Source organism: Oncorhynchus gorbuscha, linkage group LG07 (assembly GCF_021184085.1).
Source record: "Oncorhynchus gorbuscha isolate QuinsamMale2020 ecotype Even-year linkage group LG07, OgorEven_v1.0, whole genome shotgun sequence".
NCBI classification, from domain to species: domain Eukaryota; kingdom Metazoa; phylum Chordata; class Actinopteri; order Salmoniformes; family Salmonidae; genus Oncorhynchus; species Oncorhynchus gorbuscha.
The window spans coordinates 14,174,029-14,191,229 of NC_060179.1; the positions used below are offsets into that span (position 1 = coordinate 14,174,029).

The 17,201-nt window shown below is 43.5% G+C and overlaps 1 protein-coding gene across 1 annotated transcript in view; it reads left to right on the forward strand.

The window, feature by feature from the left end:
* LOC124039498 (contactin-associated protein-like 2) overlaps positions 1-16,190 on the forward strand; it is a 424,109-nt gene extending 407,919 nt beyond the window's left edge. Inside the window, exons 25-27 of the mRNA XM_046355525.1 lie at positions 9,713-9,967; positions 10,800-10,871; positions 13,858-16,190. Coding sequence (XP_046211481.1) covers positions 9,713-9,967; positions 10,800-10,871; positions 13,858-14,060 — 530 coding nt within the window. The 3' untranslated portion in view covers positions 14,061-16,190. The remainder of the gene's footprint in view (positions 1-9,712; positions 9,968-10,799; positions 10,872-13,857) is intronic.
* The last annotated feature ends 1,011 nt before the right edge of the window (positions 16,191-17,201 follow it).

Here is a 17,201-nt window from a genome sequence, read left to right on the forward strand (position 1 = left end):
ATCTTGCTGCCCTTTTCTCTCTCATATGGTCATACATTGAGCAGAATTAGGCCGATACCCACTAATGATCAAAATCCAGAAAAGAGCCGTTAAATTCTACAACCACCTAAAAGGAAGCGATTCCCAAACCATCCATAACAAAGCCATCACCTACAGAGAGATGAACCTGGAGAAGAGTCCCCTAAGCAAGCTGGTCCTGGGGCTCTATTCACAAACACAAACACAACCCACAGAGCCCCAGGACAGCAGCACAAGTAGACCCAACCAAATCATGAGAAAACAAAAAGATAATTACTTGACACATTGGAAAGAATTAACAAAAAAACAGAGCAAACTAGAATGCTATTTGGCCCTACACAGAGAGTACACAGCGGCAGAATACCTGACCACTGTGACTGACCCAAACTTAAGGAAAGCTTTGACTATGTACAGACTCAGTGAGCAAAGCCTTGCTATTGAGAAAGGCCACCGTAGGCAGACATGGCTCTCAAGAGAAGACAGGCTCCTGCCAGATGTATGACCATATTAGAAAGACATATTTCCCTTAGATTACACAGATCCACAAAGAATTCGAAAACAAATACAATTTCGATAAACTCCCATATCTACTGGGTGAAATACCACAGTGTGCCATCACAGCAGCAAGATTTGTGACCTGTTTCCACGAGAAAAGGGCAACCAGTGAAGAACAAACACCATTGTAAATACAACCCATGTTAATGCTTATTTATTTTGTTGGAAGACAAAATCTCCGTCGCAGTCTCAGGTCTTTTGCAGACTCCATCAGGTTTTCTTCCAGAATGGTCCTGTATTTGGCTCCATCCATCTTCCCATCAATTTTAACCATCTTCCCTGTCCCTACTGAAGAAATACAGGCCCAACCCATGATGCTGCCACCACCATGTTTGACAGTGGGGATAGTTTGTTCAGGGTGATGAGCTGTGTTGCTTTTACGCCAAACATAACGTTTTGCATTGTTGCCAAAAAGTTCAATTTTGGTTTCATCTGACCAGAGCACCTTCTTCCACATGTTTGGTGTGTCTCCCAGGTTTGTGGCTTATGGTGGCTTGTGGCAAACTTTAATAAGACTATGCCTTTTTTGGGTTTGTTTGTCAATGAGGGTGCGCAGGGTGAATACATGGTCTGTTGTACAGTAATTTGGTAAAAAGCCAATATGACATTTGCTCGGTACATTGTTTTCACTGAGGAAATGTACAAGTCTGCTGTTAATAATAAAGCTGAAGATTTTCCCAAGGTTGCTGTTGATGCATATCCCACGGTAGTTATTGGGGTCAAATTTGTCTTCACTCTTGTGGATTGGGGTGATCAGTCCTTGGTTCCAAATATTGGGGAAGATGCCAGAGCTGAGAATGATGTTAAAGAGTTTAAGTGTAGCCAATTGGAATTTGTGGTCTGTATATTTTATCATTCCATTGAGGACACCATCAACACCACATGCTTTTTTGGGTTGGAGGGTTTGTATTTTGTCCTGTAGTTCATTCAATGTTATTGGCACATCCAGTGGGTTCTGGTAGTCTTTAATAGTTGATTCTAAGATTTGTATTTGATCATGTATATGTTTTTGCTGTTTGTTCTTTCTTATAGAGTCAACAAGACTGGAGAAGTGGTTTATCCACAAATCTCCGTTTTGGATAGATAACTTTGTGTTGTTGTTTGTTTGGTGTTTTCCTATTTTCCCAGAAGTGGTTAGATTCCATGGATTCTTCGATTACATTGAGCTGATTTCTGACGTGCTGTTCCTTCTTGTTCTGTAGTGTATTTCTGTATTTTTTTAGTGATTCACCATAGTGTTTTTGGTTGGAAAGGTTTCTCTCTCCCCCTCTATCTCTCCCTCACTCTTTCTCTCACCCTCTCTCTTCATCCCTTTCCCTCACTCTCTCCTCTTTCTCTCCCTCCCCCCTCTCTCTCTCCCCCTCTCCCCCTCTCTCTTCATCCCTTTCCCTCACTCTCTCCTCTTTCTCTCCCTCCCCCCTCTCTCTCTCCCCCTCTTCCCCCTCTCTCTCTCTATCCCCCTCTCCCTCTCCCCCGCACTCTCTCTCCCCCTCTATCTCTCCCCCACTCTCTCTCTCACCCTCTCTCTTCATCCCTTTCCCTCACTCTCTCCTCTTTCTCTCTCTCAATATAATAATATAATAAATAATATAATATATGCCATTTAGCAGACGCTTTTATCCAAAGCGACTTACAGTCATGTGTGCATACATTCTACATATGGGTGGTCCCGGGAATCGAACCCACTACCCTGGCGTTACAAGCGCCATGCTCTACCAACTGAGCTACAGAAGGACCCCTCTCTCCCCTGTCTCTCTCTCTCTCTCTCTCCCTCCATCTCTCTCTCTATATCTCTCTCTCTCTCTCTCTCTCTCTCTCTCTCTCTCTCTCTCTCTCTCTCTCTCCCTCTCTCTCTCTCTCTCCCTTCATCTCTCTCTCTCTCCCTCCATCTCTCTCTCTCTCTCTCTCTCTCTCTCTCTCTCTCTCTCTCTCTCTCTCTCTCTCTCCCCTTCTCCCCCCCTCTCTCCCCCTCTCTCTCTCTCTGCTATATACCTGATACTCAGACTTGAATTCTAATAAGGTACTGATACAACAAATGCTGGTCCACTAACAGGCTGGTCTACTAACAGGCTGGTCCACTAACAGGCTGGTCCCTCTGACAGGCTGGTCCCTCTGACAGGCTGGTCCACTAACAGTCTGGTCCACTAACAGGCTGGTCCACTGACAGGCTGGTCCACTGACAGGCTGGTCCACTGACAGGCTGGTCCACTGACAGGCTGGTCCACTAACAGGCTGGTCCACTGACAGGCTGGTCCACTAACAGGCTGGTCCCAGGTACAGAATTTAGCTCTGCCATACAGGCTTTTGTGTGTGTGTGTGCATGTGTGTGTGTAGCTCCTCTGACATGGCTATCAAATTCAGCAGTGGCCTGATATCAGGGTGTTTTCTCCACTCTTGCCCTGCATTGTAGGACACATTACCAAAGGCTCTATAATATATCATATATAAGCACACACACACGCACGCACACACACACACACGCACACACGCACACGCACACGCACACGCACACGCACACGCACACACACACACACACACACACTCTCTCTCACTTGTTTGGGAGAGGGAGCTTATGGAGATACTGGCTGGTCAGAAAGAGTGTGTCAACATGACATGTTTATTACTATTCAATATTTCTGTGTGTTTGAGGTTGTTTGTCTGCAATCTGCTGTTTTTCTGCTACATTTTCTCCTCTGAATAACAGAGTGGGAGAGACAGAAGAGAGGTGAGACAGGAGAGAGAGGAGAGAGACAGGAGAGAGGAGAGAGGCCGGAGACAGGAGAGAGAGGAGAGAGACAGGAGAGAGAGGAGAGAGACAGGAGACAGGAGAGAGACAATAGACAGGAAAGAGAGGAGAGACAGGAGAGAGACCGGAGAGAGAGGAGGGAGACATGAGAGAGAGGAGGGAGACAGGAGAGAGACAGGAGAGAGACAGGAGGAGGGAAAGACAATAATGTAACTGTTTATTGCATTTCAAAACACTCAGAGCTCTATACTCTCTACAAGCCAGTCCAAAACACTTAGAACTCTCTACGTCTCTCTACAGGCCAGTCCAAACACTCAGAGCTCTCTACATCTCTCTACAGGCCAGTCCAAACACTCAGAGCTCTCTACAGGCCAGTCCAAAACACTCAGAACTCTCTACATCTCTACAGGCCAGTCCAAAACACTCAGAACTCTATACTCTCTACAGGCCAGTCCAAAACACTCAGAACACTCTACAGGCCAGTCCAAACACTCAGAGCTGTCTACAAGCCAGTCCAAAACACTCAGAACTCTCTATAGCTCTCTACAGGCCATTCCAAACACTCAAAACTCTCTACAGCTTTCTATTGGCCAGTCCAAAACACCCAGAACTCTCTACAGCTCTCTACAGGCCAGTCCAAAACACTCTGATCTCTCTACTCTCTACAGGCCAGTCCAAAACACTCAGAGCTCTATACTCTCTACAAGCCAGTCCAAAACACTTAGAACTCTCTACATCTCTCTACAGGCCAGTCCAAACACTCAGAGCTCTCTACATCTCTCTACAGGCCAGTCCAAAACACTCAGAACTCTCTACATCTCTACAGGCCAGTACAAAACACTCAGAACTCTATACTCTCTACAGGCCAGTCCAAAACACTCAGAACTCTCTACGGGCCAGTCCAAAACACTCTGAGCTCTCTACAGCTTTCTACTCTCTACAGGCCAGTCCAAAACACTCTGAGCTCTCTACAGCTTTCTACTCTCTACAGGCCAGTCCATAACACTCTGAGCTCTCTACAGCTTTCTACTCTCTACAGGCCAGTCCATAACACTCTGAGCTCTCTACAGCTTTCTACTCTCTACAGGCCAGTCCATAACACTCTGAGGTCTCTACAGCTTTCTACTCTCTACAGGCCAGTCCAAAACACTCAGAACTCTCTACGGGCCAGTCCAAAACACTCTGAGCTCTCTACAGCTTTCTACTCTCTACAGGCCAGTCCAAAACACTCTGAGCTCTCTACAGCTTTCTACTCTCTACAGGCCAGTCCATAACACTCTGAGCTCTCTACAGCTTTCTACTCTCTACAGGCCAGTCCATAACACTCTGAGCTCTCTACAGCTTTCTACTCTCTACAGGCCAGTCCATAACACTCTGAGGTCTCTACAGCTTTCTACTCTCTACAGGCCAGTCCATAACACTCTGAGCTCTCTACAGCTTTCTACTCTCTACAGGCCAGTCCATAACACTCTGAGCTGTCTACAGCTTTCTACTCTCTACAGGCCAGTCCATAACACTCTGAGCTCTCTACAGCTTTCTACTCTCTACAGGCCAGTCCATAACACTCTGAGCTCTCTACAGCTTTCTACTCTCTACAGGCCAGTCCATAACACTCTGAGCTCTCTACAGCTTTCTACTCTCTACAGGCCAGTCCATAACACTCTGAGGTCTCTACAGCTTTCTACTCTCTACAGGCCAGTCCATAACACTCTGAGCTCTCTACAGCTTTCTACTCTCTACAGGCCAGTCCATAACACTCTGAGGTCTCTACAGCTTTCTACTCTCTACAGGCCAGTCCAAAACACTCAGAACTCTCTACGGGCCAGTCCAAAACACTCTGAGCTCTCTACAGCTTTCTACTCTCTACAGGCCAGTCCAAAACACTCTGAGCTCTCTAAAGCTTTCTACTCTCTACAGGCCAGTCCATAATACTCTGAGCTCTCTACAGCTTTCTACTCTCTACAGGCCAGTCCATAACACTCTGAGCTCTCTACAGCTTTCTACTCTCTACAGGCCAGTCCATAACACTCTGAGGTCTCTACAGCTTTCTACTCTCTACAGGCCAGTCCATAACACTCTGAGCTCTCTACAGCTTTCTACTCTAGACAGGCCAGTCCATAACACTCTGAGCTCTCTACAGCTTTCTACTCTCTACAGGCCAGTCCATAACACTCTGAGCTCTCTACTCTCTACAGGCCAGTCCATAACACTCTGAGCTCTCTACAGCTTTCTACTCTCTACAGGCCAGTCCAAAACACTCTGAGCTCTCTACAGCTTTCTACTCTCTACAGGCCAGTCCATAACAACATAATATTTTAAATACAGAGCTTTCGGAAAGTATTCAGACTTTTTCTACATGTTACATTACAGCCTTATTCTAAAATGGATGCAATTATATTTTTCCCTCATCAACCTACACACAATACCCCATAATGACAAAACAGAAACAGGTTTTTTGAATTTTTAGCAAATGTATGAAAAATTGAAATATCACATTTACGTAAGTATTCAGACCCTTTACTCAGTACTTTGTTGAAGCACCTTTGGCAGCGATTACAGCCTTGAATCTTCTTGGGTATGTGATAGAGGAATTCTAAATTCCTTTAATGTTTTAATTGCCAATACCAATTAGCACTCATTTCTAATTAATTTAATGAGTTGTAAGTTCATTAATTATGCATGAAGTAGATTGAGACCAGTCTTAAAAGCCAGGTTAAAGTGCATTTAATTCCAGAGAGTACTAACCCATACACAGATTTCCACAGGTTATAAACTCAAAATGACATCATCAGTTTCCCACGATAGCCCCGTTGTTTTTTTGTTTAGGTCCGGAGATGCTTTCTACTCCCCTCATAAACCAGACATTACAACCTGTCTAAAAGACACAGATTTCTCTCAACAATGAAACAAAACACTAAAAATTCTTATCTTGTCTGAAAAGCTTTTTCTCCCCCTTGACCTTCCCAAGAGGCACAGACAATCAAATTAGTTCTGCTTACATTTTCAGTAACAGCTTAACCAATAACCTTTACTTTTCATATCATAACATAATAGTATTAGAATAAATGGTTTCTAATCATTAACGAATACATAATTGATCATCTAAACTATATTTTCCTCTATCAGTATGACACTACAAGCTTGGCACACCTGTATTTGTGGAGTTTCTCCCATTCCTCTCTGCAGATCCTCTCAAGCTCTATCAGGTTGGATGGGCAATGTCCCTCCACAGCTATTTTCAGGTCTCTCCAGAGATGTTCGATCAGGTTCAAGTCCGGGCTCTGACTGGGCCACTCAAGGACATTAAGAAAAATATTCCGAAGCCACTCCTGCGTTGTCTTGGCTGTGTGCTTGGGGTTGGCATGTTGGAAGGTGAACCTTTGCCCCAGTCTGAGGTCCTGAGCACTCTGGAGCAGGTTTTCATCAAGGATCTCTCTGTACTTTTCTCCCTTCATCTTTCCCTCGATCCTGACTAGTCTCCCAGTCCCTACCGCTGAAAAACATCCCAGGAACACAGCATGATGCTGCCACCACCATGTTTCACCATAGGGATGGTGCCAGGTATCCTCCAGACATGATGCTTGGCATTCAGGCCAAAGAGTTCAATCTTGGTTTCATCAGACCAGAGAATGTTGTTTCTCCTGTTCTGAGAGTCCTTTAGGTGCCTTTTGGCAAACTCCAAGCTGTCATGTGCCTTTTACTGAGGAGTGGCTTCCACTACCAAAAAGGCCTGATTGCTGGAGTGCTGCAGAGATGGTTGTCCTTCTGGAAGGTTCTCCCATCTCCACAGAGGAACTCTGGAGCTCTGTCAGAGTGACCATCGGGTTCTTGGTCACCTCCCTGATCAAGGCCCTTCTCCCCTGATTGCTCAGTTTGGCCAGGCAGCCAGCTCTAGGAAGAGTCTTGGTGATTCCAAACTTCTTCCATTTAAGAATGATGGAGGCCACTGTGTTCTTGGGGACCTTCAAAGCTGCAGAAATGTTTTGGTACCCTTCCCCAGATCTGTGCCTCGACACAATCCTGTCTCTGAGCTCTACGGACAATTCCATCTACCTCGTGGCTTGGTTTTTGTTCTGACATGCACTGTCAACTGTGGGACCTTTATATAGACAGGTGAGTGAGTGCCTTTCCAAATCATGTCCAATCAATTGCCTCCAATCAAGTTGTAGAAACATCTCAAGGATGATCAATAGAAACAGGATGCACCTGAGCTCGATTTCGAGTCTCATAGCAAAGGGTCTGAATATTTGTCACACCCTGACCTTAGTTATCTATGTTTTATGTATTATTTTGGTCAGGTCAGGGTGTGACAAGGGTGGGTATGTGTGTTTTTGTCCTGTCTATGGTTTTTGTATATCTATGGGGGTTTTGTATGTCTAGGTAATGTAGGTCTATGGTGGCCTGAATTGGTTCCCAATCAGAGGCAGCTGTTTATCGTTGTCTCTGATTGGGGATCCTATTTAGGTTGCTATTTTCCATTTTGGTTTTGTGGGTTATTGTCTATGTGTAGTGTGCTCTGGATAAGAGCGTCTGCTAAATGACTTAAATGTAATGTAAATGTAGTGTTCTTTCTTTATTAAAATAATGATGTATTCATATCACGCTGCGCCTTGGTCTCATCAATACAACGAACGTGACAATACTTATGTAAATAAGGTATTTTTTATATATATATTTTCATACATTTGCAAAAAAAATGTTAAAACCTGTTTTTGCTTCGTCATTATGGGGTATTGTGTATAGAATGTTGTGGGGAAATTTTGATTTTATCAATGAGGCTGTAATGTAAAATAAATATGGAAATATTCAAGGGGTCTGAATACTCTCCAAACGCACTGTATGAAACCAAAAAAAGCACAGAAAACAAGGAGACCGAGGAAGAGGAATATGTGAGAAAAGGCAAAAGGAGAGAGAGATAGCGTTTGTGGATATTATCAGGCCCTGAGTTTTCCCTGACTACATGACTTGACCAAGAAAAACTCCTGGATCTATTCTAGAGGCTCTAACTTGGGTCCAGCGTCTTTCCTGGCCCAGCTGTGTGACCATGATAAAGGGCCCTACAGTATGCACAGGTGTGGGATGTTAATTGTGACAGTTTCTCACAGCAGGAAAATAATGTTGCATTAACAGGAAATGTGAATTATTCTGTTAATTATGATTCATGGACAATTTTTGTAGCGATTGATACATTTTCTGGTTGAGCAAATGGAGTCTGACATGTTACAGTGGAAAGAATGAGCCTTTTTAAACCTTGAATACACTACAAGTGCAACAACGTGGTGATCAAATTAACATCCTACACCTGTACATATGCTGAAGCCCAGTGCACTGTAACCTGCTGGAGTTGACTGTCAGGCCAAACTGATACGACAGATAGAAGAGAGAGATGAAGCAATAAGAAGAAAGGATACAGACTATCTGTAAGGGACAGAGAGATACATAGACATCCAGGCTGAATTCATTACTTCACGGTCCGGGTATCAAACCCAGGTCAGCTACACAACTCAATACTGAGTCAGCCCACAGAGCTAATAGTTATCTTCAGGTCTAAGGTTAGTCATCTTGGAGGGAAATGAAACATATCCCCTATATATGTTACTTAGAGACAGAATGTATATCACATTATGCTTCCATTAGAGGTCAAAGTCAATATGTGGGTTTCTTTATCCTCTCTCTCTCTCTCTTTATATCTCTCTCTCACCCTCTATGTCTCTCTCTTTCTCTCTCTCTGTCTCTCTCTCTCTCTCTCACTCTCTCTCTCTCTGTCTCTCTCTCTCTCTCTCTCTCTCTGTCTCTTTCTGTCTCTCTCTCTCTCGCTCTCTCTCTGTCTCTGTCTCTTTCTCTCTCTCTCTCTGTCTCTGTCTCTCTCTCTCTCTCTCTCTCTCTCTCTCTCTCCATCCCTCTCTAGCAGGAGGGAAGAATAGTCAATTGATTTTAAAAACCTGTGTGTGTGTGGCATCTCATGGTGATGATGTCGTAATGATTTCCCTATAAATCGGCTGATGCAGGTATCTAATAGCTGGTAAGAGGAGAGTGCTGTGGCTCACTCTGCTTTAGTTGGTTTCCTGGAATAATGATTTATGCTGATTATGTATATTTCCTTCCTCTCCTCATTTTCTATGCTTTTTTGGACTATTAAGGCTATGTGCTTCCTTGAAGTGTTGTATTGTATAATAAAATCTTGTTAAAACTCAAACCTCTGTCTGCCCCCACGCCCCTCTCTCCATCCCTCTCTCCATCCCTCTCTCCATCCCTCTCTCCATCCCTCTCTCTCTCTCTCTCTCTCTCTCTCTCTCTCTCTCTCTCTCTCTCTCTCTCTCTCTCTCTCTCTCTCTCTCTCTCTCTCTCTCTCTCTCTCTCTCTCTCTCTCTCTCTCTCTCTCTCTCTCCTCAGAGACTGGAGTGATAGACCCAGTGCTTATAGAGCGTTATAACACTCCAGGGTTCGTAGGCTGTCTGTCACGCGTCCAGTTCAACGGAGTCGCACCCCTGAAGACTGCCCTAAGAAACCCTATAACAGACAGACCAACAGACAGACAGTCTGTGCCAGTGTCCTACCAGGGTAAACTAGTAGAATCTAACTGCGGAGCATCACCTCTTACCATCCCACCAATGTCTGCTGTCACCGATCCTTGGCGCCTGGACTCAGGTACGATACACACACAGAGACATTTTTGCAGGAAATGCAGGTACACACACCACACACACATTCTCATATTTGGGATGCTGTAGTCTTCCTTTTGCTCCAGTGGGATGGTTGTCTCTGTCTCTGGTCAACATCTATTGATCCATGAGCCACAAGCAAAACGCACAGTCAGCCTCTCTATTTCCTCTTCCTCTTCTCTCTCTTCCTCTTCTCTCTCTTCCTCTTCTCTCTGTCCTCCTGTCTCCTTTCTCCAGATTTCTGTCGCCCCTCACAAGTTTTCCCTGTACTGGGCTCTGAACCTCTCTCTCATTAGCTTACCACTCACCTGTCATAACACGCTCTCTCTCTCTCTCTCTCTCTCTCTCTCTCTCTCTCTCTCTCTCTCTCTCTCTCTCTCTCTCTCTCTCTCTCTCTCTCTCTCTCTCTCTCTCTCTCTCTCTCTCTCTCTCTCTCTCTCTCTCTCTCTCTCTCTCTCTCTCTCTCTCTCTCTCTCTCTCTCTCTCTCTCTCTCTCTCTCTCTCTCATTAGCTTAATGCTTATCTGTCATAACAATCCCTCATCCACCCACCAACTCTCTCCACTCGTCTACCTGATAGACCTGACAGATCTGTACATCAGGAGGGATAAAAGCCTATTAGTGGGAGACTAGACAGCTTGGCCTGGTGTTGATTCATCGCTCTGTAGTGTGTTTACAGTTGAATGGTGTGTGTGTGTGGGGGGGGGGGGTATTACATTTACATTTCAGTCATTTAGCATACGATTTTATCCACAGTTAGTACATTTACCTTAAGATGGCTAGATGAGTATAGCTGAAAGTAAATATCTGTGTCTCTAGGTGCAGAGTTCCCATTCAACGAGGAGCGAGTGATCCCAGATGGAGTCAACAGGAACTCAGCCATTATAGGAGGTATGTCCAGTAGGGCCCCTATTCAGACTTCTCTTATCCTAAACTGCCATGTTCCATAGAGACGTGACCCTCTGCCAGGTCCAGATGTCATCTTGATCTTGATATTCAGTTGTCTCCAGATGTGTTTCCCATGGGCCTTGATGTCAACAAATCATGGATTTGCTTCAGTAACATTTTGCTCCAACATTAACATTCTGTCAATATCCATTCTATCAATATCCATTCTATCAATATACATTCTGTCAATATCCATTCTATCAATATCCATTCTATCAATATCCATTCTATCAATATACATTCTATCAATATCCATTCTATCAATATCCATTCTATCAATATACATTTTATCAATATACATTCTATCAATATACATTCTATCAATATACATTTTATCAATATACATTCTATCAATATACATTCTATCAATATCCATTCTATCAATATCCATTCTATCAATATACATTCTATCAATATCCATTCTATCAATATCCATTCTATCAATATACATTCTATCAATATACATTCTATCAATATACATTCTATCAATATACATTCTATCAATATCCATTCTATCAATATCCATTCAGAGCAGCTCACAGATCACTGCACCTGTACATAGCCCACCTGTAAACAGCCCATCTATCTTTCTACCGCACATTTTTTACATTTATTTTACTAGGCTAAGAACAAATTCTTATTTTCAATGACAGCCTAGAAACAGTGGGTTAACTGCCTGAACGACAGATTTGTACCTTGTCAGGTCGGGGATTTGAACTTGCAACCTTTCGGTTACTAGTCCAACGCTCTAACCACTAGATTACGCTGCCGCATCCCCATACTGTATTTATTTATTTATGTTATTCCTTTGCACCCCAGTATGTCTACTTGCACATTCATCTTCTGCACATCTACCATTCCAGTGTTTAATTGTTATATTGTAATTACTTCACCACCATGGCCTATTTATTGCCTTAACTCCCTTATCTTACCTCATTTGCACTCACTGTATGTATACTTTTTTCTATTGTATTATTGACTGTATGTTTTGTTTATTCCATGTGTAACTCTGTGTTGTTGTCTGTTCACACTGCTATGCTTTATCTTTGCCAGGTCGCAGTTGTAAATGAGAACTTGTTCTCAACTAGCCTACCTGGTTAAATAAAGGTGAAATAAATAAATAAAATAAAAAAATTATATCAATATACATTCTATCAATATCTATCAATATACATTCTATCAATATCTATCAATATACATTTTGTCAATATCTATCGAAATCCATTCTATCAATATCTATCAGTTTCCATTCTGTCAATATCCATTCTATCAATATCTATCAATATACATTCTATCAATATACATTATGTCAATATCATTCTATCAATATCCATTATTTTTTATTTATTTTTTTATTTCACCTTTACTTAACCAAGTAGGCCAGTTGAGAACAAGTTCCCATTTACAACTTTGACCTGGCCAAGATAAAGCAAAGCAGTGCAACAAAAACAAAAACACAGAGTTACACATAAACAAACATACAGTCAATAACACAAAAGAAAAGAAAAATGGAAAGATCTATGTACAGTGTGTGGAAATGGAGAAGAGGAGGGAGGTAAGGCAATACATAGGCCCATAGAGGTGAAATAATGACAATTTAGCATTAATACTGGAGTGATGGATGTGCAGATGATGATGTGCAAGTAGAGATACTGTGGTGCAAAAGAGCAAGAGGGTAAGTAATAATATGGGGATGAGGTAGTTGGGTGTGCTATTTACAGATTGACTGTGTACAGGTACAGTGATTGGAAAGCTGTTCTGACAGCTGATGCTTAAAGTTAGAGACTTAGATATAAGACTTCAGCTTCAGAGATTTTTGCAATTTGTTCCAGTCATTGGCAGCAGAGAACTGGAAGGAAAGGCGGCCAAAGGAAGTGTTGGCTTTGGGGATGACCAGTGAGATATACCTGCTGGAGCACGTGCTATGGGTGGGTGTTGCTATGGTGACCAGTGAGCTGAGATAAGGCAGAGCTTTACCTAGCATAGACTTATAGATGACCTGGAGCCAGTGGGTCTGGCGACGGATATTTAGTGAGGGCCAGCCAATGAGAGCATAGAGGTCGCAGTGGTGGGTAGTATATGGGGCTTTGGTGATTAAACAGATGGCACTGTGATAGACTACATCCAGTTTGCTGAGTAGGGTGTTGGGGGCTATTTTGTAAATTACATTGCCGAAGTCGAGGATCGGTAGGATAGTCAGTTTTACGAGGGTATGTTTGGCAGCATGTGTGAAGTGGGCTTTGTTTCGAAATAGGAAGCAGATTCTAGATTTAATTTTGGATTGGAGATGCTTAATGTGAGTCTGGAAGGAGAGTTTACAGTCTAACCAGACACCTAGGTATTTGTAGTTGTCCACATATTCTAAGTCAGAACCGTCCAGAGTAGTGATGCTAGTCGGGCAGGAGAGTGGGGGCAGCAATCGGTTGAGGATCATGCACTTAGTTTTACTAGCATTAAAAGCAGTTGGAGGGCACGGAAGGTGTGTTGTATGGCGTTGAAGCTCATTTGGAGGTTTGTTGGCACGGTGTCCAAAGAAGGGCCAGAAGTATACAGAATGGTGTCATCTGCGTAGAAGTGGGTCAGAGAATCACCAGCAGCAAGAGCGACATCATTGATATATACAGAGAAAAGAGTCGGCCCGAGAATTGAGCCCTGTGGCACCCCCATAGAGACTGCCAGAGGTCCGGACAACAGTTCCCCCGGTTTGACACGTCAATGACTACCAATGTCTATCAATATCTATCAATATCCATTCTATTAATATACATTCTATCAATATCCATTCTGTCAATATCTATCAATATCCATTCTGTCAATATCTATTAATATCTATCAATGTACATTCTATCAATATCCATCAATATACATTTTATCAATATCCATTATTTTCAAACTATTTCTAAATCTACTTATTTATATCTGCCCCCAGGTATCATTGCCGTGGTTATCTTCACCGTCCTGTGCACGCTGGTGTTCCTGATTCGCTACATGTTTCGTCACAAGGGCTCATACCACACCAATGAATCGAAAGGGGCGGAACCAGCCAGTGACGAATCAGCAGACACCACCATCATCTGCGCCGAAACCAACCCGGAAACCATAGAGGAATCAAAGAAAGAGTGGTTCATCTAACTGCCAATTGAAAAACAGATGAGGATTGGAGAGTGGGATGTTCATCTGTTGACCAATCACAGGAGAGATGGATGGAGATGTCTACTGAATGGAGGAGGGATTGGGAGTGGGTGAAAGAGGGTGTACAGAAATCCGATGAACTGCAGAAGAAAGACGAGACAGTTTATTGGAAGGTTGCGTTGAGAGTTGAGAGACTAAATCTGTACATAGTCTTTCTTTGTATTGTGTTCAGGAGTTTCCACGAGACCTTTGAATACAGAATAGTTATATAACAGCAGATCTCGATCAAATACATTCAAACACTATAGGTTTTTAGAAGTGCACTTGATTTAGCTTGGATTTTGCACCTTTAGGACTATTCTATTGTCTCCGATGTACCAGGCAAACTAAATCAAGCACAGCTCAAGTATTTGACCTATGTATTTGACCTCTGTATAATAATAATAATGGAACATATGCTAGCAAAGACTTGTTTGTTTTTTCAACTGAGATCTGAAAGATTATGCCAAATCATCCGTTTACAAGTTTGGCAATTCTGTTGGTCATGTTTACATGGCCATGATCCATATACACTCCAACAGTATTTCTCAAACCACTCCAAGAGGTGTAACCAGAGAAACATGGATGCCAAAAGTCCTGCTGTAAATCTGTGTTATTTAGATATATATTGAATTTCTTTGTTAATATATGTTTATTCAGAGACATTGGTACAACGACATTTACACGACATTTCAGATCATATTTCTAAGCATAGCACATATCCACAAATGAAGGAAGTTTACTTTAATTTAATTATGACATTAGATTGTATCCACAAGAAGACCTTCTCATCGATGGTTGGAGAGGAATGTCTCAATGCATGATGGGAAAACATGGCAGAAGCATAGCTACACACTGCACGGCAGTTTTCTTTCTGTCCTTCCTCTGAGAACAAGTGAGCTCTTGAACTTTCAGTGTATTTTCTGTTTCCAAACACTTGTCTTACACTGAAGACGCAAAACATTAAGAACACCTTCCTAATACTGGGTTGTACCACCTTTTGCTCTCAGAACAGCCTAATTTAGTCAGGGCATACAAGGTGTCCAAAGCATTCCACAGGAATGCTGGCCCATGTTGACTCTAATGCTTCCCACAGTTGTGTCAAGTTCGCTGGATGTCCTTTGGGTGGTGGACCATTCTTGATACACACAGCAAACTGTTGAGTGTGAAAAACCCAGCAGCGTTGCAGTTCTTGGCACATTCAAACCAAAGCGCATGGCACCTACTAACATACCCTGTTCAAAGGCACTTAAATATTTTGTCTTGCCCATTCACCCTCTGAATGGCCCATACACAATCCATGTCTCAATTGTCTCAAGGCTTAAAAATCCTTCTTTAACCTGTCTCCTCCCCTTCATCTACACTGATTGAAGTGGATTTTACAAGTGACATCAATAAGGGATCATAGCTTTCAACTAGATTCACTGGGTCAGTCTGTCATGGAAAGAGCAGGTGGTCCTAATGTTTAATACACCCAGTGTAGCTACTCATGTCTATTTCACAAATTTGACTGATTGATCGATGAGATCGATCATGATACTTGTAATGCTGAGAGTTTGTCTCACTGGATGTTGAGAGTGCTGTATTTGTGTGTGTAGATGGGGTCGGTGGCATACGGGGGGGGTGTAGCCTATGTTCCGTAGGAAAAGTCTTTGGGGTCAAGGGTGAAGGGTTGAGGCTTGGTTCTACCGTGTTGAATGGTTTAACCAACTGTGCCTTCAGGAGACTGCCTTTTAGCCTTCCTCTAGGTAACACAACACAGCAACACAACAACATGGTGTTAGAACCAGACCCATGGTGTTAGAAACAGACCCATGGTGTTAGAGACAGACCCATGGTGTTAGGACCAGACCCATGGTGTTAGAGACAGACCCATGGTGTTAGAGACAGACCCGTGGTGTTAGGACCAGACCCATGGTGTTAGAACCAGACCCGTGGTGTTAGAACCAGACCCATGGTGTTAGAGACAGACCCATGGTGTTAGAGACAGACCCATGGTGTTAGAACCAGACCCATGGTGTTAGAACCAGACCCATGGTGTTAGAGACAGACCCATGGTGTTAGAACCAGACCCCAGACCCATGGTGTTAGAACCAGACCCCAGACCCATGGGTGTTAGAGAGACAGACCCATGGTGTTAGAACCAGACCCATGGTGTTAGAGACAGACCCATGGTGTTAGAACCAGACCCATGGTGATAGAGACCCAGACCCATGGTGATAGAACCAGACCCATGGTGATAGAACAGACCCATGGTGTTAGAGACCAGACCCATGGTGATAGAGACAGACCCATGGTAGAGACAGACCCATGGTGAGAGACAGACCCATGGTGTTAGAACCAGACCCATGGTGTTAGAGACAGACCCATGGTGTTAGAACCAGACCCATGGTGATAGAGACAGACCCATGGTGATAGAGACAGACCCATGGTGTTAGAACCAGACCCATGGTGATAGAGACAGACCCATGGTGTTAGAGACAGACCCATGGTGTGAGAACCAGACCCATGGTGATAGAGACAGACCCATGGTGATAGAGACAGACCCATGGTGATAGAGACAGACCCATGGTGTTAGAACCAGACCCATGGTGATAGAGACAGACCCATGGTGATAGAGACAGACCCATGGTGTTAGAACCAGACCCATGGTGATAGAGACAGACCCATGGTGATAGAGACAGACCCATGGTGTTAGAACCAGACCCATGGTGATAGAGACAGACCCATGGTGATAGAACCAGACCCATGGTGATAGAGACAGACCCATGGTGATAGAGACAGACCCATGGTGTTAGAACCAGACCCATGGTGATAGAGACAGACCCATGACCCATGGTGTTAGAACCAGTGATAGAGAGACAGACCCATGTGTAGAACCAGACCCATGGTGATAGAGACAGACCCATGGTGATAGAGACAGACCCATGGTGATAGAGACAGACCCATGGTGATAGAGACAGACCCATGGTGATAGAGACAGACCCATGGTGAGACAGTGATAGATGGTGACCAGACCCATGGAGAGACAGACCCATGGTGATAGAGACAGACCCATGGTGTTAGAACCAGACCCATGGTGATAGAGACAGTGGTAGAGAC